A 24,911-nucleotide genomic window follows, 5' to 3' on the forward strand; every position below is an offset into this window, starting at 1 on the left:
GCTATGATGTTTTGTCTTGTTGCTTTGAGTGAATAATTTTGTAATGCTGCCACCTACTGGATACTTTTGTCTTAACCCTGAAGGGCTGGTATGACATGGTAGAGGGCTTTTCTCCCGGAATGTTTTAAATAGAGGTTTTAAATTAATTTGAAAATGCACTTTGTCTCAGGGATTGGTGAGTGCATGGAAGTAGGCTATTAGGCTACTTAAACGTTTTTTTTTATTATTTATTTACGCCGAACTATTTTTTTTAAATACACTAATAAATAACTTAGTTTCAGCATAAAACATTCACTTACTCATAGTCTTTGCAACACTGAAACAGAAGTGCATGTTTTCTCACAAAATTATTTTCAAGGTGGGTAGCCTATTTAAGAGGAGACGCTGCGGATAATCGGATAAGGCCTAATGCAGTCCTCCTGTGTGTGTGATCTTTTACGAAGAAAAGACTTAAGCGAGTGAATCTGCTAAATACCATCAGACAGGCAGGCATTCCTAAGAATACCACCTAAAATTCAGCCTCAAAGAGCACGGTCGTCCCACTGGGCATTGGGACGCATCCAAAGGTCTGCTGCAGGGTGTTCACAACAAACTGAAGTAGGCTAGACCTAAGGACATGCATGGCCTGCAAATGATGTTTGCTTTGAAAATGGTCTTGCAACTCAGCCGATTAGTTTCAACCCATTGGTTTAACTCGCTGCATTATTTTGGGGACTTAATTGGTGTCTTCTTTCGTGACCTTATCACAAGACACTGGGATTGTATGAACTGGATGGCAAAGATTTGAGGGGCCTTATGCAGACGAGAGTTCACGGCGTCCAATTTCCCATCGTTATGCTGGCCAAGACAGGAACAAGTAGCAGAATACGACCACCGATTGTCAGTTGGCAAGAAACTGCAATTCAGAAGACATCCTGCTGGGCTTAGTCGGGCTCGGAGCAGATTAATCAAGCTCTAATTCAATTTACAACAGGCCATTTACTTTACCCCGCACTGCGCAGGGCCATGTGAGAGAAGAACTGCTATTTGTAGTAAAAAGTGGTGGCTGCTGGAGTATCGGATAAGGAAAAACTGGTCATGCTATAAAGTAGGCTATTTGTTTGTAGCTGACTGAATATAGGGTATTAGGTCGAATGGTGCTGCGAATAATAAGTCATACAGTATGTGTTCCTCATACATATATTTTCTGTTCGTAACTTGATAGCCTAGTTGGTATTTGCTATAGTATTATGACAAACATTTAAGAAGATAGAATTGAAGAACAGATAGTGACGTTCACATCAATATTTCACAGTATGATACTAGCAGGCCCTCTGTAAAGTTACGGCTAAGATATTGCCATCATGATACCACCGTCGTTAGGATTTCACTCTAAAAACTTACAAATAGTTATGCAGGAATTCAAGAGACGGGAATTGATTGATGTAGGTTGGTATCCTTGGTGCGCGAGCACACGCACGCTCACACACAAAGTTTTTTTACATTGCGCTTTGTTACTCAGAATGTCCAGTATGGAATTAGGCTACAATCTCATCCATTAAAAAGGACATGTGTTCTCTGTTTATATACAAATAATTTGGGCCTTAGTCTGTTTTATTTAGTGACGAGTTTATTCAAATGTCGAATAGGCTATGGGCTTTCTATTATTTTCGGAGTCGTAAGCCTATATGAAATTCATTGGTTAACTTTCAGAGTTGTTGTCGGTGTTGCTGCACCAGAAACAAATCTTAAACCTACATTACTGGGTAAAACTGTAGTAGGCCTATAAGAATCCTTCCACATAGTCTATATGGGAATTCTTCTTTTAAGGCTGATGAGGCTAGGTTGTTGTTGCCAATATTATTGTTATTTTGTCAAAGCACTCATATTTAAATGGAAAAAATAATAATTAATGATAAACTTTTAGTGGTCCTTCCTCCACCAAGACAGTCTTTCATTAATTAACTTAATATGTCTATTGATATGCTACCAGTGGATGTCGTTGTTCACTCCTTTTACGCACTCAGTGTCACTCTCAAGATGACCTCAAGCTCTGCAGAAGCTTAAAGACGTCCTTCGCTTTCCATACAGACAGCGAGTGCGGCAGACACACTCAGCGCGCACACACACACGCAGAGAGAGAGAGAGAGAGAGTGAGAGAGTGAGAGAGAGAGAGAGAGAGAGAGAGAGAGAGAGAGAGTGAGAGAGAGAGGCTAAAGGCTCCTCTTATATCTGGTGGGGTTTTGCCTCTGGGTTTGAAGAAACAAACAAGAACACAAAAGCTCTTGCAACAGCCTAACCAACCAACCGACAGACATCGGAAGCAGATCATTTTATGACTTTCCAGGTTAACTGAATTGTTATACCGAGGTACAGTGTCCTATGTGGAGATTTCTTCACCCCGTAAGCCGATTTATTTCGTTTACCATTTGCATGATGCTTGCTGAGAATTCATACCTGTGACAAAGTACTGTCAGATATTAAGTGCCATTTGGTCATTTAGATATAAATCGTTTGCTTTTTTTTATTCATGACGATACGCTTTTGATGTATTGTGAATTATTAAACTTCGAGATGTCCGTAGAGCACATTGTCATCCTCATGCCTCGCCTGCAATGACAAGTTAAGTTATGCATATTTCTCTCTGGCAGAGAACGGCTGTGTATTTCAGCGGAACAGATAACGAAGAAGACGGATTACAATGTTGAGAATTTTGGATGCTTTTGTCACTTTTGTGACTCTCTCCTGCCTGATGGAAGGGGTGTTCGGTGGATACGGGATGAGCATGTTCGCCGCGCAAACGTCTCCTCCAGACCCATGTTACGACGAGAACGGTAACCCGAGAAGATGCATCCCCGATTTTGTGAACTCGGCGTTCGGGAAGGAGGTGCGCGTATCCAGCACCTGTGGCAAGCCCGCCAGTCGGTACTGTGTGGTGACTGAAAAAGGTGACGAAAGAAACAGGAATTGCCACATTTGCGACGCATCAGACCCCAAGAAACACCATCCACCAGCCTATCTAACGGACCTTAACAACCCTCACAATCTCACTTGTTGGCAATCTGAAAATTATATCCAGTACCCACAGAACGTCACGCTAACCTTGTCATTGAGTAAAAAATTTGAAGTGACTTATGTGAGCTTGCAATTCTGCTCGCCAAGACCTGAATCCATGGGTATCTTCAAGTCAATGGACTACGGCAAATCTTGGGTCCCGTTCCAGTTCTACTCAACGCAGTGTCGGAAGATGTACAATAAGCCGAATAAAGCTACTATCACCAAACAGAACGAGCAAGAGGCCATTTGCACTGATTCCCACACGGACATGCACCCACTCTCTGGCGGTCTTATCGCGTTCAGCACCTTAGATGGACGTCCGTCGGCGCACGACTTTGACAACTCTCCGGTGCTGCAAGACTGGGTGACAGCAACCGATATTAAGGTGACGTTCAGCCGACTGCATACTTTTGGTGATGAAAATGAGGACGACTCGGAGCTTGCACGGGACTCTTATTTCTACGCGGTATCAGACCTTCAAGTCGGTGGACGCTGCAAATGTAACGGTCATGCTTCCCGGTGCGTAAAAGACAGGGATGGGAATTTGGTTTGCGAATGCAAACACAACACCGCTGGACCAGAATGTGACAGATGTAAACCGTTTCACTACGACAGACCATGGCAACGAGCTACAGCTAGAGAGGCAAATGAATGTGTTGGTAAGTTTGTCCTTTTAATCATCTCAAAGTTGACCAAATGGCATAATGGTAGCCTACAACGGAATGCAGTTTAGATGGTAAGCTACCCACGTGCAAATCAAACATAGTGTCTCCAACAAAACATCACTTTTTAAAGAGAGTTAAAAAAGAAATAATGTGTTAATTAAGTTGTTTCAAAATGAGACTCAGAATGAGTCTTTAGCACAAATGGTTTCGGAAAGTGTGGCAGCTAAATTGAACAATGCGTCACTGACTTCATTATGCTGGTCACCACTAAAGTTAATCTGCAAATCTTTTAATTGCAACTTTAAAATAAAAATATTTTATAAAAAAATGTATCAACACAAGTGTTGGCCTCTGGTGAGAAAATGTACATGTTTCTTTATCTAAAACCTACAACTGCTTCAAGTAAAGGTTTCGCGGGTTCAAGAATATCTCCAGATGAGGACTGAAGTGTAGTGTATAAATACATACACTAGTGTGGGGCTGCTAGGAACTGTGCAATTATAATTCGCTGAAGTAAAGTAGGCCCATGTGGTGGTTTTTATCGCATCGAATGCGGTTTGTGGGTCAGACAGTCATCATATTGTGATTGGACAAAATTCTGTTTCTACTCACTAACGTGTATTGTCCATGAGTGGTAGTTTCATAGATAGCGGTTTTGTTAGGCCATATTTCCATCGGAAGAGACAGAACTGTAAAGACTTGTGCACTAGTAGAGTGAGTAAAACTGAAAAGAGTCGTCTCACTGTGGCGACTTGATTAAGTTTTCTGTGAGCACTGGATTTCAAAATAATTGTGTGCGAGTGAGCTAGATGTAGCCTATTGATTTGAACATGCATTTAATCAATCCGAATTAACTGAATCCAGTGAGAAAACGTGTGATTCAAGGCGTAAATTCAATTTGACTGAATGTGTGGTATTGGGAATTCTTTTGCAAGTTTGGTGTCAGACTTCATATTTGTATTGTTTCCAATTCCTATCTGCAGTGTGGACTCTGGTAGGCGACAGGGAAGGCAAAGAGCGCGCATTTTACTGTCCAACAAAAGATAGCATGAGTTTGAAAGAGCGACCTGAAAAGGGCCGTCCAGTTACCACTGTGCATAATTCGAAAATGTTTCTTTAGTGAAGTGCAGTTTCAAATAGCCTACACTTAAATCTGTCCAGCTGATAGTGAAGCGACACGAGTTTAATTCGAGACAGATTTATTTCCCTTATATGTCAGTGTTGTGGTTGAAGGGTTGAGGAGAGTTTTGAACAAAAAGCGTTCCATTTTATTATTGTCAATATTGACGATTAGAATAATTATTTCCAACCGTCTTATATGGCCTAAGATATTGTCAGAAATGTGGATCATATGTTAATATAGACGTCGTAATAACCAGTTAAAATGCCCATTAAAAGCAATACTGTTTATGCAGTTCTTATTTGATGTCGGGTTAAGCCTATGTGAGGTAATAAATCGAGAAGAAATCAGGCAAAAGTCGCTTACTCACAACGATATCGAACAGCCGATAAAGCGGCCCAAATTTACTCACATGTTTGTGAGGAGGGAAGCAGAATGTAAGGTTAAATTAAATCGGCTGACCACAGATTGTATTGTCGGTGTAAAAGCTCTATTTTAAAGGATTATCTGTAGCCTACGTTCCTGTCTCGGCATAACACGTTAAAGAATGTAAAAGGGGGCTGTGCACCCGAAAATGCAGACACTTGAGAATGCTCCATCATCCACCTTCTCCTTTATTTCTGACCATAAATATAGGAACGGTGCGCTGAAATTCTCCCCGATTGGTGGTTGATGTAGTTTGTGTAGGCTACCGCTGCGTTGAAATTCAATTAAAAAAAAAACTAACAAAATAAAAGCTATAAATCTGAATATCTCTCGTCATGCACTTAAATAATTCAGAAACAGTAAATCTTTCTTTATTTTTTTTGTACTGGAGACACTAGTCATTAATATATTCATGAGTCAAAATCCAGACCATTTGAATGCATATCATATCATAACAAATATATATTTTTTATACTTTTTTATGGTTCATGGTTTTCAGTATTTCTAGAGGAGGACAATATGTGTCTGTTGGTTTTGTGGGCACTCTGTAACATCCTCTTTGGGTATGATCACTAGTGTTCTTTCCTTAACCACTGCCATGGCAGACCACACTGCTGTTACCAGAATGAGTAAGGGAGATGTTCTCATAATTAATTCCACTCTCTTACCTTACTCTGTCATAGGCAAAATGTAGTGGCATAAGCAAGTGCACCCTCTTCATTTTCACATTCAATTACTGGAGCGACCATGTCAGGTTTTCTCAGACTGATGGCTGAGGTTATGTGAATGTATTTATTTGTACAAGCCCATTCCCTATACCACATTGTTTGACCAGCATGTGTGGAACACGGCAGGAGTTTTGACATACTGCAGGTGTTTTCTAATACGTATTTACGATCGTTTGTTCATTTTGCACAGCTGGTGTTGAGATGCAGACGGTGGGATGTTATCAAATAAATGCTTTTCATGGTAGAACTGGGGCTGTTGTTCGAACTATTGCATACGGATACATTTTAGCTCTGGTCATCCATCTGTCTGTGGACCAGTCCAGTGAGGCAGCGTAGAGAACCATAAAATGCCGTCCGTATGTCGTCAGTTTCCATGTAAACCATGCAGTCCAGTCAGACATGCTCACAGCAGCTGGATACATCTCTATTGATGTGCTATTGGCCCAACCAAAAGCGGCTGGAGCTCGTCACCCAGCTTCCTATAGGCAGTTGTTCATGTAGCGCTGCGTTGTAAACGTCAACAGACCAGTTTAGACACAACTGTCCAACTGCAGGAATGAATTGTTTCGCCAGTATCCTTGACACTTTATTTTTTACCAGACCATGTGTGAGCATGTGTGTGTGTGTGTGTGTGTGTGTGTGTGCGTGTGAGTGAGTGAGTGTGTGTGTGTGTGTGTGTGAGTGAGTGTGTGTGTGTGTGTGTGTGTGTGTAGCACGAAGGGCCACAAAAGACTGTCACTCACTGCATTCATCATGTTGTCAGTGAAGCGGGCCTCTCACAACACATTCCTGCTCTGTGTTTTCTTGCGCCTCTGCCGCCACCATGACACGCCATCAGACAGGCCTTCAAAATTAGACGAGGAGGATCGGAGGTGGGGTGGTGGCGGGGATGGCCTGCGCTAAAGCAAACAGCAAAAGCTTCAACCCAACGGTAGAAGAAAGGACGGAGCTGACACATCGATGTGCGACCAAGGCCATCTTTTAGTCCGATAAACTCAGGACTCTCATGCGTTAGGCTACCTCAGCCACTCACCATGCCTGAAAATGGGGTGTCCTTAAAACGAGGTAGGCTTGTCCCTTTGCCAGCTCCCTCCTCTGTAATGTGCATGCCATAGCACAATGCCGAGAGAGAGAGAGAGAGAGAGAGAGAGAGAGAGAGAGAGAGAGAGAGAGAGAGAGAGAGAGAGAGAGGATGAAGGTTAGGTGAGGAGAGGCGAGTCTAAGGGTAGGCGCTGGATCAATACTCAAGAGAGCATAGCTCCATAGTTTTGTCTTGAAGTGCACTTTACTGATTGGTGTCCCGATTTAAAGTGGACCCCTGAATACTCTTTGATGCACATTTAAGATATTGATTGACACAGGCCATCAAAGAGGCCCTAATGCGATGAGCCCAGGTATAGTGCCTGTATGGAATGCCCCTGGTTCAATATCGAATCATAACCCACCACGTGCGATGGTGCCACTCTGTGTATTAAAATGGCAATTCACAAAGCTCGTTCCAGCCTTTCCAACGGTGTGCAGCTTTGATGTTCAAGGTGATGGCATTCCTTGGACTTACTGAGACAAGAAGCTTAGCTTGTTTACTTTGGGCAGAGCATACATCATCGCTGGCCTGTCGCGGAGATGATGCTGTGTTTTTCTTGTCTGAGCTGTTTGCCTGTGATCACCGGGAGTGAGGATAGAAGAAGTGTTTGAATTATTCAGAGAGATTAAGAGAAGTGCTCGAAGGCATGCTGAATGGAGACACCACCACCACCACCACCACCGCACTGTAAAGGAGAGAGAGAAAGAGACACCACACCACCACCGCACTGTAAAGGAGAGAGAGAAAGAGACACCACACCACCACCGCACTGTAAAGGAGAGAGAGAAAGAGACACCACACCACCACCGCACTGTAGAGGAGAGAGAGATTGAAATGAGAGAGTGGAGGGGAAAATGGGGAAGCAAAGGACAAGAGAATGTTTTGGGGGGGGGGGGGTGGTCATGGAAAGAGTGAGTGAGAGAGAGAGAGAGAGATAGACAAAGGCGGTGAAAGATTTCAGGGGAGAAGAGAAACAGTGAGGCGCTGTGAAGAGAACCAGAGGTGGAATTCTGATGAGGGAGAGAAGAAGAGAAAAGGAGTCTCTACACACACGTACCCCAGCTATGCCCCAGCTATGCCCCAGCTATACCCCAGCTATGCCCCAGCTATGCCCCAGCTATGCCCCAGGCTCTCAGGGCAGAACAGTCTCTACACACATGTACCCCAGGCTCTCAGGGCAGAACAGTCATGTGGATGACACAGAGCGTTTAGCAGCATTCTCCGGCTCAGATAAAACAGGCGAGAGGATTGGATGGGGGTATTTCTCTCTCTCTCTCTCTCTCTCTCTCTCTCTCTCTCTCTCTCTCTCTCTCTCTCTCCTCTCTGTGGTACTTTGGCTGAGTGAGACGCCGTATCTGTGACTTGGCACGGCTCGGCCCCAAGCCCTCGTCCAGATCTCCCTTCCCCATGTACAGTACATCTCTCTCGCTCGCTGCTCCTGGTAGCACATTGAGACCAGGAGGAGGGGGGGGGGGGAATTCTGCAGGCCCATAGCCCAAACCACAACACGGTCTGGCCAGTTGGAGCAGATTGTCTCGCATAGTTACCCACCAATTGTCTGGCATAGTCACATCAAATGTGCGCTTGGATCACCTCGGAGAGCTCTCAGGCATGATTTGGAGATATTTGACTGACACACATGATTAATTTCTCAGGCGGCGGGGGGAGTAATGTGGAGGCCGTCATGCCCCTCAATTGACCTTGAATGTTGTAACCATGCGCACAGGGGAAGCCTAACAGCATTGTTTGTTTTGTGAGAGTTGTACAGTCTTTCTCGCAATTTAGCTCTTAGCTCTGTATGTACAATTATGTTTTTTGGGGTTGTTTTGTTCGGGCAGAACAAGATAAACAGCAGTCATCTGAAGTGCTGTCAGCTGTCCTGCTCCAATGTAATTGTCCGCATGCTATATGATATATTATGATGGATGTTGTAAATGCAGCTGTCTTGCATTTTTGAAATCCTACGTTTTCTGTAGGTTGCCTCCAGCGTTGGAGTCACTAATCTAACCCGAGACAGATGCAGTGCAGAAGATGGGCTCAGCCTTTTTATAGCAGGGATTATGAATTTGACCTGAGGTAAAATAGATCTGTTCTCAAAATGACACCAGCTCTCTGGGTTTGCTCGGCCTCTGTCACTTCTCTTGTGTGTGCCGCGCGGAGGGCTCTGGTTAATGTTTGAGCCGTCATGGTCGCTTTATGTATCGGCATTCTGCTTCATCTTCAAAGGCGCCGACGCATCAACCGTCCCGCCTGGCAAACAAGAAGAGTGAGAAGTCGAGGTAAGAATGGGAAGACAGTGGAGTGTGCCCTTTGCACTGTGCCCCTCCTCTCTCTCTTTTCTCTCTTTCCCTCTCTCTCTCTCTCTCTCTCTCTCTCTCTCTTTCTCTCTCTCTCTCTCTTTCTCTCTCTCTATTCCTCTTTTCTCATCTTCCTACTCTCTCTTTTCTTCTGTCGCTGGCAGTTCCAAAAGGGGAATGACCCCTCTTCTCTTACATGGCAGATCTCCTTTTCAATGACCGCAATTCCCCGAACCCATTATCAGTGTTTATGACTTGTTTTGTAAACCACAGCTAAACAAGTTATTCTGCCTTCAGACACATGCAGTTCAGTTCAGGGTCTTGGACTGGGTCAAGAATTGCATTGGACATCGTTTCTGTCTCTGATTTTCGGGTTATAGTTTCATACTACAATCAACACAAACACTGTCCCCCGAGCAACAAAGTGTCCTCTTGACACAATCACTTCGCAGGGATGACGAGTGGACCAAAACAAAGGCGAAAGCTTGCTGGATGTTCAGATGACCGGGAATCCGGAAAAAATATTTTTTGAGCTAGAATGGCATGTTTCGCTTTGATTACGGTTCACACATCCACAGCTGATTCCAACATGATAACTGGGCACACGTCTGTGAAACGGACCCTGTGTTGGTCTTCTTGTTGTTGTTGAGGAGGCTCAGACCTCCTGGCGAGATCAGGGCTGGCCCTGGGCCCTGTTGTGGAGCTCCGGGTTGTAGGGGGCGATTCTGTTTCCAGGAGGCTTGCCTGGCTCCATCACCCCCCCAACTGCAACAAATTCAACCTGAAGGCTGCCAGCGCCGAGTGGGCCGGGTCCAGGCGGGCCATCTGCATCTCGTTTAGCCCGCCGCAATCTCCCGCCCACGTGAGCGTAAGGTGGAATGTGTTGAAACACGATGTTACTCTCTCTCCCTATGTGCAAGTGCCTGGTCCAGATGTAGCTGCTGAGGTTCGCTTTAAAACTCTCTCCCTTTCTCTCTCTCTCTCTCTCTCTCTCTGTGTAAGTTTGGGGGAGTTGTCATTTTTAGAACCCAGGTTTTAGAAGCTGTGAAACTGTTCATATGCAGGGCAAACATTATGTCACAGGCTCATGCGACTGTCTCATGTCACTAATAGGTCCTGACTCTGAAATATCTGTTACGGCAGGATACAGTCCAGGCACAGCAGCTGTTTCGTGTGTCCTGAAATAATAAAATAATCTGCCAGATGTACCAGCCAAACTCCTACTATGTCATGCCGGGAAATGCTGTCGCGGTATTGCTAAGGCAATGTTAAGAGTTGCGAGGGTTCAGAGGCTATGTAATTCTACACACCGTAAAGGACTTCTGATCTTACAATAGGCGTCACTGTTCAGAATGCGTGGACTGCCAGGCCCATGGGACTCTGAATGTGTGGACTCCTTCATCTGGGTAAAAATACTCGTAGGGAAGGTGGGGAATGCAGCACTCAAGTGCCCCTGTCCTCTCATCCAAGGACAGGCCCTGCAGGGTCACAGCCTCCAGAAGTAATTGTGTCTCTGGCCCCGTCAAGCATTCATCACTACATTCATTTCTACTGTTCTAATTTACTGCTACTCAGTGTGGCTGCAGAACACTTTTTTGGTGTTTGTGATGAGCAGGCCCCAAGTAAAAGATTGCAGACAGGTATGCAAGAGAAGTGCATAATTAATTTTTTGGTGGTGTGGTATACTGGTAATTAATCTTTTTCGTAATTAATTTCTTCATTATTGTCAGTGATGAGATTAAGCCTGATTTGTTTTCACGAAAATAGATGTCCTGAGAAGAAAAATGTTCCATGGCTCTGTAATGAGCAAGTAAACGTTCTTGACACGTTCTGACCGTATGAACCAATTAGGAGAGTTCTGGAGTCAGTTGTTTTGTATGTGCACAGCCCAAAGGAGGGGTCGGGGGGGGGGGGGGGGGGGGGTTCGGAGGCCAGGTCTGGTGGACATTAGTGGAAACAGAGGGTCATCTCTTCTTTCGCAAGTTTGTAAGAAAATGTGAAGAAGGAAGACATAATAAAGGGTGGGGAGTAGTAGGGCCTAGATGCCATATGGGCACCTTCTGCAAATGAGCTGAACAACGATATGAAACCACCATAGATGAAACTGATGAACCTCGAAACTGATTTAAGGTTTATTTTTTAGTGAAATGTCATGAAGTTAGGGGCCAAACAAAAACCACGGGCCAGAGAGTAGACAAGCCTAGATCTCATATGGTTCCTTAATGTACTCATTCAGCTGCAACATATCATCATCAGTGGGCTGTGGTGTAGTGTGGCCCACATATTTAACCCATTGCTGGCCACTAACAATGTGAGTCGCTTGATCCTTTTCATAATAGCGCAGCACTTGGATATCATGAAGACAGCAGAATAAGGCTTCCCTTGGGCAGAGCACACATTTTTGAGGTTTCAATTTTTGTTTTGCTGGTCGAGTTCAACGTGTAATTCAACACAGAGACCGCTTAGGAAGGCATACGCTCTGATGGCCAGGGAGAAAAGGGTGACCTTGTTCTTGAAAGGAGATGTGAAGATGATTTTGTGTTCTGCGGAGGGGAGAGTGGGTCGGTCGAGGAATGAGACCCTCGTGTGAGGTCACTTCCTCCTCGCGGCTCCATTTTGGCTCTAGAGGACTTTTTTTTTTTTTTCCTGGCTGATTGAGCCGTCCGGTGTCTCCTGAGGCTGACGTGGTCACAGTTCGAGTGACTTTATCCGCTTTGATCATCGCTAATATGTGGCTCCACCACGAGCCAAGTCCATCACGGTCCTGACATCAAACAGCTGAGGATAATTGGGTCGAGTCAGAGCGGAAACGTTACCGTCCTCCACACCACGGCCAACGTTTTGTGAGTCATTATGTGGATTATATGTTGATTCGGTATCCTTATACGGAATTATAATTAATTTGATTATACTTGTAATGATTTTGATTTCCCCATGTCAAACCATGGAAATTGGAAGAAAATTGGAAGGAAAGGAACTGGGAATTGGAAGGATGTGAGAAAAGAAACCCAGTAATTGGTAGTTGTGGTACTTGTATCAGTATCCCTTTCCTGTGGTGTCCTCCCACCTTGCATTGCAAAGAGTTAAGTTCCACACTGGCCTTGGGAATGTTGCTGTCAGTGTGCCTTCAAACTTCAACCTCAAACGTGAGAGCAGAGGTGCTGCTCCAGGGCTCAGGTGAGTCCCTGTTTGTACCTGTCTGCCTCCGTCTGCCCGCCGCTGTTTACCGTACGCCGCAGCGGCCTGTCTGGCCGTCGCACGCAGCCCGGCCCTCGGGGCGTCGACTGGGGCTAATGAATTGATTGCGGCGCTTCTCTCCTGCGGCAAGACTGAGTGGTTTGCATTAGTGTGCAGGGCTCGATTTCAGGGCTGCGGTTTGGAGCCTCGGTGAACATGTGTGAGAGGTGTTAGGAGAAGCTCTTACAGCCCTAGGTACTCTTGAGACGCGTAATTATAACCTGCCACCGTGGCTCTGACTGATGGGTCTCATTTGCTGTCAAGACAAAAAAAAAGCAAAGTTTATTTTAGCAGTATTTCCAACGTGAAAGTATGCATGAAAGAGTATTTATGTTACCCTCTCATATTGATTAGGATGTCACTATGAGAGAATGAATAATGCAGAGTGAAGTGCTATATATATATATATATATATATATATATATATATATATATATATATATATATATATATATATATATATATATATAGAAAACAGATGCACTCTACAAGTGACTGCATTAATCCAGGCAGTGTTTCCTCTACTGATAAAGACTTTCATTCCATTTTCCATGAATCGCACATGTATCTTTCAGAAGACTAAGACTAAGTAGTAAGTCGTACTATCTTTATTTTTGTATGGCTTTCCCCTACGTTTAAATGCTCTACCATTACATTTATTGGGATGTCAGGTCAGTCCATCATTGCTGGCTTGTGCCAGTGGTCACGTCCAGCTCGTGCTGTGAGATCGAGGAGGTCCTGCGTGGCGTCGCCGCTCACGGTTGCTATGAGATAACATGTGGCCATGAGTGCAGACAAAGCAGCAGTGCTGGCCCAGCCAGAGTAAACACAAGCCGGATATTTTCCATGCGCTCTGCCAGAAGAATGTGTGGAGCGGAGCTGTGTGTTTGCTTGCTCGCAGCCTGCCACTCGCTCGTTAGCTCGCTCCGTCCACACATGCAGAGATGAGGCAGCAGCAGCGCGCTGACCAGAGGCTTCTTCGGCTCGCTGAAACCATCGCTGACGTCCCCTGCAACGTGGCCCGCATCAGACCCCAAACTGCAGGCCAACCACATGATAAAAGACAGCTCACTAAATGTGACACAACAGTATTCACAGGGACTTTCATAACTGATATTTTATAACATAATCTGATTTCCCTTCTCTTCTCTTCTCTTCTCTTCTCCTTCTCTCCATGTTGATTACTCGTTCATAATTTACCCAACCTTTACCGGATCTTATGGGTTCTTTTACATTAGCTGTTGTGTGACAACTGTGACACAAAATCTGTAAGTGGGAGGCAGAGCATTTGAAGTCCTGTCTGCAATTCCCTTATGAGGTGAGAAGCCGCTTGGTTTCGCGGCGTCTTGTGACACATTACCCTAATGCGGAGGGCTGAGTTCTCAGCCTTGTTAAAGTGTCAGAGGATTGTTAACACAGGTCATAAAGGGAGCCGTAAACAGTCAGGAAAAACACTCGGCATACCCTAACACCCGCGCCGCCACGGCCGTTACCCGGGGCAACATGGGTTGGGGGGGACACGGCTGATCTGATGATCTCAGCAGGTCCTGGACGGTCCTGTGAGATGGGCAAGTGGCTGCGCAGGAGCTGGAGCCAAGGCAAACAAGAGAGAGAGAGAGAGAGAGAGAGAGCGCGAACGAACAAGTACACTCCTTATGGTCGACTCTGTGTGTGGCATTAAAAAGAGATGCAGCATATTTCACTGCCACATTTGAAATGGTGCTTGGAACAGAGATGATTACATTTTGATATTATACTGCAGAGATACGGGAGGGAAAAAGTCAAAGAGAAACAGAAGGCTTCAGAAGGCTGTTCAACTATCTCTGCACCCCATTGTGCTCTCATGCCACAAAAATGTGCCACAGCTTTTCCATTCACCTGCCAGTGTGGTGTATGATCACAGTGATATATCTCTAAGCATAAGTTAGAGGTGTGTGTGTGTGTGTGTGTGTGTGTGTGTGTGTGTCTTAGCACGCAGAGGGGATCTGCACAACAGCAGACTCAGGAGTCTGTGTACTCTCTCCACGTCCGTGGCGGCCAAGTCTGACAGCATTTCAAACGAAAAAACCTGGCGGGTGCACTTTTCGCCCTGCGTGACACCCACAGCCTCCCCCACCCCTCCACCCCCACCTCTACCTCCAGCAGCACCACCAGTGTGGGCTGCGGCCAGCAGGAACAACAACAATAAAAAGCAGATACGAGGCACAGACACACACACGCACACACACAGACAAACACACACACATGCACACGCAGACACGCGGACACACACACACACACACACACACACACACACACACACTCGCTCCCTGGGCTGCTCACTCGCATGCGCTGGGGGAGGCGGGCAGACCCTGACCCCTGGCACGCGCCCACGTCCGCGGCGTGCCTGGAGCGGCCCACTCTGCCGACAGGACCACCGAGGGTGAGAATGAGCGCATCAGTCCCCGAGGGTCCAGCGGAGGGGGGGGGGGTTTGCAGCGGAGGCAGCGGCGTGATTAATGGCTGGACGGAGTTTGCGTGGCTGTGTGCTCCACAGAGTGCCCTCCTGCTGTGCGCTTCCCCTCCGCTGCCCCGGCCCTGGCCCTGGACGACGCTGCCCCTGGCCTGGCGGTGGAGCGAGCTGACCGAAACGGCCGGCCGTAAATCTGGTGCCGCTGCTCTGCTCTGCTCTGCTCCGCTCTGCTCCGTGTGTAATCTACGGCCGTGTGGCAGCGGGAGGCCTGCGGGGCCAGGCACTGTGCAGGTGATGCCGCGTGGCCCCCTGCCCAAACACTGTGCTAGAATGTAAACTGGAAATACTACACGCCGTGTCCTGCTAGAGTTGGGACACATGTTGTCGCGTGCTAGTGGCACCTGCTTGCTGCGTTGCAGAGCCAAAGCACTGTTCTGTTTAAAGCCATAGCTCATCTGTGTGTGTGTGTGTGTGTGTGTGTGTGTGTGTATTCTGGGCTACCTTAGAGGGGGCTTAATGAGCTGGCACAGAGTGGACGTGTCATGATGTGAGTCTGTGCAGAGGGCCATCCTGTGGGGGGCTCTGGCCAGTGCAGTTTAGGACACACTGTGTGTGTGTGTATGTGTGTGTGTGTGTGTGTGTGGGCAGGGGATGGTTAGGGGGTCAGTTTTGATAAGACTCAGGTTAAACCTGTGCAAACAGCTATCGGGATTCCAATATCCAGCGCACCACCAACACAGTATCTGCTATCAGTGTATTTTCCCTCTAGGGCCCCGTAAATAAACAGCCCCCGGGTTAAAAATGGAAGCAGGTGACGACCGCAGTAGATCGCCAGGGCGACGACCCCCACCCAGGGTAGCCCAGGCAGCACCTGACCTCTTAACAAAACAAAGCAGGGAGCTTTGTGCACCCAGGTTGTATGGGCATATGCATGTGTGTGTGTGCTCACGGTGAAGGGGTATATGGAGTGTCTGAAGTGGCTTATTGTAGGGGAGAGGAGAATGTAGTCTGAGGTCAGCTCATTTAACCAGGGGTTATCCTCTAGAATTCGTCACTCATTAGGTCTGCAGTGATAAGGCCTGTGAACTGGGAGGAGAACCAGGTCTGAGACAGACAGCAGAGGTGTCTGTCTGTTTGTGTGTCTGTCTGTCTGTCTGTTCACCTTGCGTAACCAGGAGCTGGGCTGCCAGCCTGTTGGCTCCCACAACCAACATAAAGAATATAGCACAGCACAGCACAGGACAGCACAGCACATGTGCATGAACAGATGGAGAAGTCATTTTGACATGGAGAAATACTGACTGGGATACACTGCATTTTTACACGTTACAATGATGGAGCTACAATGTCTTCTACATGTATTTGAAGACACTAAATGTTCTCTCTTTATTTCATTTTCTCTCACTCTTTCTCTCTCTCACTCACTCACACACACACACACACACACACACACACACACACACACACACACACACACACACACACACACACACACACACACACACACAGGCACACTCCTCCACTCTTAGCCTGCTCCACCCGGAACAATGGAGGAAATTAATTAGCGTAGCGTTCCTGCTGGGGAGAGGACTAGCTGAGGCGTAGGCCACTGACTGAGCGATGATGTTTCATTAAACAGGCTTTTCAGAGCCCCATACACACACAGCATGCTACCGCTAACAGCGTTTAATTGCCTTCCCTCGCCTCTGCTTGAGTCCTAGCATGAGGGCTGGCGGCCGGGAGGGGCGTCTACGGAGGCCTCCATTCACACACACCACTTGGTGGCCCCTAAAGCAGGAAACCAAAAGGGAAAGAGTCCCCACTGGATGCCCCCATGTAGTGGGCTGTTCACCACTAGCTCACAGAGAGGCCTCTCTCAGACACACCATAAAGCAAACAAGTAAGACCTAATTATCGAAGTGATAAGGAAATTGAACCGCCACTGCTTGGTGTTTGTGTTTCAAAAAAAAAAAAATGATACTCATCTGAATTTCAGGGTTTCCAAGACTGGAAATGAGTTTTTGGGTGCCTCCCGTGACCACCATGGCTGATTCTGTGAAAAGCGTTGTGTTATTTTCTTTAAGACGAGAGCGAGACTCGCTGGAGAGGCCTCCAATGAACTGGGCAGACAGAGAGGCGGTGGGCGGCCGTCATCGCGCTCCCCAAAATAGCCGGCTGTCAATCACGCCGCGCTCACTCCCCCCGGTGCAGCCGTCGAGGTTCCAGGGATTTTTGGAGTTGTTCTCCTGCTTTAGTTTCCTGAGCGCGCCTCATATTTTACCGGCCCCCAGGTCAGGGCTCTGGCGGGAGATTAAAGACCCGGCGGGATGATCGATACGTGCCTCAGTCCGTCTCCCCCGGCGAGCATGTGGCGCGCCGCGCTGCTCAGGTGGGGCTGGAGGGGAGCCAGCGGAGCTAGAGGGGCACCCAGCTCCCCTGCGCCCAGCCTCGGGATCCAGGATCCAGGTCGCTTACCCTCGCTGGAGCTCCAACCCTCTGCTGATCCAGCGCTGGCGGAGAAATGCATGAGATAGAGCAGAGCTCACAGTAGACAGCCAAGTCTTCCTGCAGCTTAACTACCTAACCAGCTACAGCATCTGCCCTCATATCTTTCTCTGGCTCTTTCAGACAGATTGCCCACAGAGCCTTGGCGTTGGGATGTGTAATTGTGTGTAACTGTGTATGCAATGTAATGCATACTGTGTGTGTGTGTCTTTGTGTGTGTGCGTGTGTGTCTTTGTGTGCGTGTGTGTTTTTGTGTGCGTGTGTGTGTGTCTTTGTGTGCGTGTGTGTGTGTGGTGGGGGCAGTGCGGTGCGGTGTGGAGTGTCCACGTCTGACAGGGTGATGGGGGATCAGCGCGCTGGCCGTCTCTCTTGCGGCGACGCTGCTCTCAGGGCCCCTGGGCGAGCGTTTATTTATCTGAGCGGACGAGCTGTGTTTCCACAGGATAGCTCAGCGGAGATACAGTATCTGGTTTCCATAGAGATGGGTGGGAAACGAAATGAGCTCAGTGGCTCAATAACAAACAAAAGGGAGAAAAAAGGAGGCATTAGACGATGGAATAGCATAACAGCAGTCGTGTTTGGGTTATGCGACAGCGTTGCGTATGAACTTGGTCGGAAATTACACTTTTTTTACTTTTTAACAGGACCCGACTTGATAGTGAATTTTCCTCACAGTTTACAGTGGACTGGGCTGTGGTCATGACATTCAGGTTGATGGTAGTCATGATAAGACACTCTCGCAGGGTAACTAAAAAGAATATTTAGAGTTTTATCATACCATTTGAAAGATAAATCTCTTGTTAAGTGTAAATAGATAACATTGATCTGATCTTGTGCATGTAATGTGACCTCGCATCGGTCATACTGATATAATCTCTGGAATTAAGCTTATTATTTTATAACAGTTTCCCTTATGAATTTAGTTAAATGGTCAATTGGATGATCATGAACAATTTTCGTGACCTACTAAACACACTTAGAGTATGTGCTCTGCCAAAACAAATGAAGACACAGATGAATTTGTACTGAAAGGATTGTTAAGGTCATATTATGCTTACATAAGCTATGGAGTAATTTCCCCTCTCCCATGGCTGTTTACCAAACCTGCTGGACACAGGACATTATGGATCTCCCCTGACAAACCAAAAGGCCGCGTCTGGCCGGCTTGACTTTTTGCATTATTGCCAAAATGTCTTCACACGCCTGTGAAATGTAGCGTGACATTTTAAGACATGGACTTCAACGTGTCCATTTAAGGGGAAATTGTTATTGTATAATTCCTCTCTCCTCTGTGCTTGTTGGCACATAGTCCGTTTGAGAGTTATTTTGAAAAGAACAATACACTTGATCAGGACAGCATTTTGGTTATTACCATCGTGTTTTGTTCGTGGTTACCTTTGCCTCTGGTCATTCCACGGCGGACATTAAAAGCTCATTAGCATCTCGCGGTGCAGGTAATTGTTATTTAATAGCGATACTATTACACTGTCACCAAAACCGTGACATGGTCACCAAAAGGTGATCTTGGTTTGCACAGTCCAACCTCGACTCTTGGTCTAGGAAGTCCCCAATCATTTTCCCCTAATGGGTTTTACGCTGGCCAGTAAATCGCTCAGTGCTGCTGGACGCCAGAACAACTCTCTGCCCCTCAGCAGACCCCCCTGCACGTCTCTCTGTAGCAAAAGGGCCCGCACACATTAAGCACATTCAAATCTTTGTTTTTTTTATCTTTCTCACTCTCTGTGCCACACAGAGTGTGTTGTGCTACGACCACAAAACAAACAATGTTCACCAACCCAGAAGAAACTGTCCGCACGAACCCCAGCCGTGGTCATCTCACGGTCCTCTCCGCGGTGTCCCTGTTCGCCAGTTTGGTGGGAGCGGAATGACATGGCAATATCCTGTGACAATTGTGGTCATGGACCGAGTACAGGAACAATAACTCGGCTCCATCACTGTCCATTTCAATCTCCAGCAGAGAAACCAGCTGCTGAAATGCCCTGTAACACAGAGAGCCTTCAGCTGTTATTACTGGACCTCGGCCATTTTTACAATGAATTTAATTGCCAGGTCTCTGAAAATGGTCTTCTCCTCCCCCGTTTAAAATTCAGAGTGCACTTATGCAATACATGAGCTGAGTGAGTAATGTGTGTCTTAAAAAGCAGTTTATCCAGTCTATATAAGAGCAGAGGTATTTTTAACACCCATGTCTTTTTAAATCATAGAATATCTATATTTGGTTCAAGCCTCTTTACACCATGCGGCATGCCGTAGAGAAATACCTGGCGACAGCCTATTCCCCGATGGGCTGTTAACAGACGGTGTGTTGGCCACAGTGCGTGAGGATGTGAAAGGCATTATCGGTTTGGTGATTAATCGCTAATGAGAATACCCGCTAGGCTAGGCTGGCGGGGTCTCGGGGCTGACGTCCGTCGTCGGGCTGCGCGCTGAGGACCAGCTCGGAAGAGTTAGCGGCCTCAAGGAGCCATGCGGAACCTTTGATGCCTTCACTCGGCCAAAGCAAAGTGACGGGCCTTAAAGGGCGCGCAAAAGAGACAGTGAAGGGTCTGAGTGTTTGGAAAAGGGGGGGGGGGGATGTCGTCATTTAGACATGGCCAAGAGGTGAGGACAACGGTTTAAAAAAAGGAACAATAAACATGTCCGTGCAGGATGGATCGCCACCGTGGGCCTTTTTTGGAATTTATGGTGCCGGCTACTTCCTGCCCGGTCCCTCTTCTCGGCGGGAGAGAGGAGGTGCGCCGGAGGTGTGGAGGGGGAGGAGTAGCGCTGGAACGGGGGCTCCTGGTCTCACAGAGCGAGCGCTGGAGCAGAGCAGAGTGGAGCACTGCCTGCCTGCCTGGGGGCCCGGGGGCCTGGAAGTGTTTAGTGGGCAGGTTGGTTCTGTTTTATCTTGCAGCGGCTGAAGACAGTGGAGATGCCTCTCTGACACACCAGCCTCCCTCTATTTACATTCAGCCTGCCGCACTCCCCAGCGCTCAGGGCCCACAGCCAGAGGGGAACTGTAACTCAGCGTCTGACAGACTGTGTGTGTGTGTGTGTGTGTGTGTGTGTGTGCGTGTTTGTATGGGTATATAGAGATCTCTCTCTTTCTCTCTCTCTCTGTATGTGTGTGACTGTGTCTGTGTTTGTATGGCTATATAAAGACCTCTCTCTCCCCCTCTCTCCTTCTCTCTCTCTCTTCATGTATTTATGTATATGTCCAAAATTTAAATTGGAAGGAGAGGTGGATCCCCCTGGTTATCTTTTACTCCAGATAAGGTATTATAAATTCTTTTTCCCCCCATAGGCTCACACAGAAGTTTTGTACTTGATTAATTATGCATTATGGGGAGACATTTTAAATATAAATCTCAACATTGCCTGCTTACTAACTTAGAAACTACACAAATCTATTTAGAATCCTTTAGTTAGGGCTCCTCATGGTACCTCCACCATGAATAGACATTTGAAGAGTTCCCCACTGTTACATCTGAATTCTGAAACATTCATGAGTCACAGAATGAGTGAATGGGTGAAGGATGATGCAGATGATCCATTAAATGTCAGTGTGAGGTGTCATTGTTTGTACATTGGAGACTCATGAGGCCATTTAACAGTGATACTTCCATGTTGCTCACAGAGATCCGTCCACTGCATGTGTTTGGAGACAGTGTAACAGTGGAGCAGGGCTTTTATTGCACACTGCATGTGTTTGGAGACAGTGTAACAGTGGAGCAGGGCTTTTATTGCACACTTGTGCTGAGGCTCCATCGCCCCCCTGAGAGTCTTTGGACTAATTGACAGATTGTTAAAGTGATAGAAAAGATCAGCGTGTTAAAATAGCAGGGCCCACACACCCCTCTGAAGAGCTCCCACTCCCTCTCTCTCTCTTTCTCTCTCTGATTGATAGAGAATAGAGTCTTTCTCCAGGCAGGCGGACTGGGCAGCCCTGACCAGCCGGGGCCCAGGCTGCCCCCTCTCCACCTCCCCTCCCCTCTCCTCTCCTCTCCCACCACCCAGCCATTCCTCTCTGCCCAACTGAAGTCATTTTCATGCTCTATAAATTTTATTGAAAAATCCGCCGCGGTGGAATTGCGTTCCAATAAAGCAGCGTGAAGGCTTGTTAAAACCGACCGAAGACGGTAAATCGGCGAGGTGACACACGCTAATGACATCTGCAGCAGGGAAGGCCCGGTCTCTCCGGAGTGTCACGCCACATTGGCCGGGCCGAAGATTGAGAGGCAGTCGGGGGTGGTGGCGTTGGGGAGGGGATGGTGAGCGCAGGGCAGGGTCATCAGGGAGAGAGAGGGAGAGAGGGCTTAAAGACCCTGCACCTGGTGTGATGTCCGGCACGCTGCACAGGCTAATGAGGCGGGGGGGTGGGGGGGTTGGAGGGGCAGGGGGTGGGGGGGTTGGAGGGGCAGGGGAGATTTGCACCTCTTCAGCTGGAGCGATCTGAACGCTACACTGGGATGGATGCATCAGAGGGGTGAAGAACACCCTTAGGCGTGCTTAGGGATGTCTCATCCTATATTGTTGTGTGAATGTTTGAAGAAGGCACAGTTGGGCTTGTTGTTAGTGACAGTTGTCATTGCAAGTCTGGCACATGTTTATTCAAGTCTAGAGTTTAGACAGTTAATGGGGATGTTACTCCATTGAACCATATCCATAGCATCGCTTTCTACACATCTGTGCAACCCCCTTTGATTTCACACTTTGACACATTTCTGTGCTCTTGTACAGTTTGGGATTCTAATTTTAAAGTGTGAAGGCAGAGGCCCCTCACTTGCCTTTGAAACGCCGGCTGGAAATCCAGAGCACAGCTGACCGCGCCGAGTGACCGTGCTGCTCGCCACATGTTGCCCTCGCTGCAGGTGATAGCTGGCCTCGTGCGTGCCGCCAAAGCCATTGCCCAAGATAACACAGCAGTTCTGATTGACGGGCATTCCATAGGCGTAGGCCGTCTCGAGATGAATGGACCTTAGATCCGGAGTGGATGGAAACATAACTGACCCAACCTCTCTTCCATGGCCGCCCGCCGATTGAGTCACTGCCCAGCCAGGCCTGGTGCACGAACTTTCCTATCTGCAGCGTGAGACACAGACAGAGAGAGAGAGAGAGAGAGAGAGAGAGAGAGAGACACAACAACAGATGGAAAGAGAGGACTGGGTTTTTGTTGGGGATTTAGATACGTAATGTCCCCACTTATTTCCTAGGAAAAGGCGATTACATAAAGTGTCAATGATTTGAAGTTCAAAGTGATCTGACATCCTTTTACCTGAGAGAGTGAGAGACTTGACAGGCCAGGAAGTGTTCCTTTTCCTGATAGGGATTGTCTTCAAACAGAGTTTATTTTCTCGTTAGGGGTGAGGCGGACATCTCGTTAAAGATGACTGAGTGACTAATATGACAAGATAATGTCTTCATTAAACAGAGACACTTGTTTGACTGTCTCCCTCACCTAGGCAGCAGACCTAGAGGAAATAACAAGAGTCTTGTCAACGAGGCTACAGCTTTCCTGTTATCCCTTTTGGCTTGCGTGGTTCCCCCAACTGGGTTTGTGAGAATCCTCTTCCATGGCAACAGAACTCTTCCTGAACTTTGTGAGAGGCGATGTTTGATGGGAGCTGGATGTCTCTCTCGGTGGAGATATGATTTAGCCTCGTAGCTAAACACCTCCTCCCCTCCCCTCCCTCCGCAAGGCTTAGGTGCCTGTAGATCTTCAGACAGCAAGCAGATGGACGGAGACATTCTGAATGTTTCACAAGCACCTGTACGGCGTGTTATCGTTGGCGTCGCCCGCTGACTCTGCGGCTATTGGTTGCACAATTGTTTTACTTTCCAGTTCACACTGCGTTAGGTCTGAATCCCCTTTTTCTCTTGAGAGCCATTCCAAGGGCAGAGTTCTGCTCAGTTCCTGTTTGGGTTTTCAGATAAGATGTGTGGAGTTCTGCACATTGACAATGGAATCAGGCTGCCGCTGCATGCTCCCATTCCATCAACATTCTTCGTCACAGAAATACTCCGGCCCAATGAAATCAAGACCATTTTTCATAGTGCAAATCGTGGCTCAGATCAAGATGTAGTCCCAGACTGCAGGCTGGAACTCTCCAAGAAATGTACCCCGGTGATACCCGGCTAATTAGTCCCCCCGTGGCCGAGGACGCCACATTCCTCCGGTCCGATCGAACAAGAGCTGATGTCAGCAGGGTGTTCCATATAGCGAGCCCTTCACGCTCAGAAGGCCACTATAGGTCCTTTGTTCCTGCTGTTTAATGAGGATGGCGAGAGAGGGCTAGCATGAGCCGACAGGCCTGAAGCATCCTCATTCTCTCTGAAGGCTTTTCACGGCGCAGGGCTGAATGGGGCCTGTCAGAATCAGTCTGAGCCCATGGCATTTTTATGGCATTGTTCAATGCAAAGTCCATTCCCACCCGGCCTGCTGGAGCTGTACATTGCCAGCTATGCCATTTAGGGTGTTTCACAGGAGAAGTTTGAAAGACAAGATCCGCATAATGGGGTCGTCTCCAGTGATTTGTTCACATGTGGTCCTGCATCGGAAAGATGAACGAATGCATTTATGCGCACACACACACACACACACACACACACACACACACACACACACACACACACACACACACACACACACACACACAGTATGTCGCATATTAAAACGTTCTCAGTTTGTCAGAGTAAGCCAGCGATAAGAGGAAGACCTCATAGAAACCACCCATTATGACATGACAGTGAGGGGCGGAAGTGACCCCGTGGAGGGCCTGCGGGGGGCCATGGGGGTCCGGCACGTCCCTTAACGAGGGGGCAGTACGCCCATTAAACTGGTGCTAATGGCAGAAAATAGGAGAAGAAATAGGAGGCAATTAGGAGCCCTTTGTTGTGGCTCTTAGTGCTCTATGCAGCCTCTTGACGTGGGGAAGGTCTGATTGGTTCCCTCAGCAGCTCGAGCTCCGCTTATCACACCCACTTAACACCCACCCAGCGTCACAGGCGGCTGCTGAGCGGCAGAGGACGGAGTCTGATGCCCTGGAACTGATAAGGCTGAGAGGCGTCGGTAATACTCGCCTGGCTCAGGGGAACATTTCAACAGCACGTCAACAGCAAACGCAGAGAGGCTCTTGAGGAGGAACTTCACACACGAGCCAAACCTGCCTTGGCCTAGAAGCCGGAAAAAGTTTCTGAAAGTTGACGGGAGGTTTTTTTTTTTTATTCTAATGTTTTTTTTAAAGACGCGTCAGGGAGGGTGGTGTGGAGCTTGGCTGGGCGCGTGCGCGCTGGATACGAGGTCCCGTGGCAACAGCTCCAGAGCCGCTCGCTCCGCTCACATCACGGCTTCATTAGCA

At 47.5% G+C, this 24,911-nt stretch overlaps 1 protein-coding gene across 3 annotated transcripts in view; it reads left to right on the forward strand.

Annotated features, from left to right (window-relative positions):
* Nucleotides 1-2,145: 2,145 nt before the first annotated feature.
* Nucleotides 2,146-24,911, forward strand: part of ntn1a (netrin 1a) — a 55,965-nt gene continuing 33,199 nt past the window's right edge. For 2 of the 3 annotated variants that reach the window (XM_042102991.1, XM_042102993.1), the window contains exons 1-2: nt 2,146-2,382; nt 2,631-3,695. In XM_042102991.1, the coding sequence (XP_041958925.1) occupies nt 2,681-3,695 (1,015 nt within the window). In that variant the 5' untranslated portion in view covers nt 2,146-2,382; nt 2,631-2,680. The remainder of the gene's footprint in view (nt 2,383-2,630; nt 3,696-24,911) is intronic. The other variant, XM_042102992.1, reaches the window with a different exon arrangement.

Source organism: Alosa sapidissima, chromosome 9 (assembly GCF_018492685.1).
Source record: "Alosa sapidissima isolate fAloSap1 chromosome 9, fAloSap1.pri, whole genome shotgun sequence".
NCBI lineage: Eukaryota > Metazoa > Chordata > Actinopteri > Clupeiformes > Clupeidae > Alosa > Alosa sapidissima.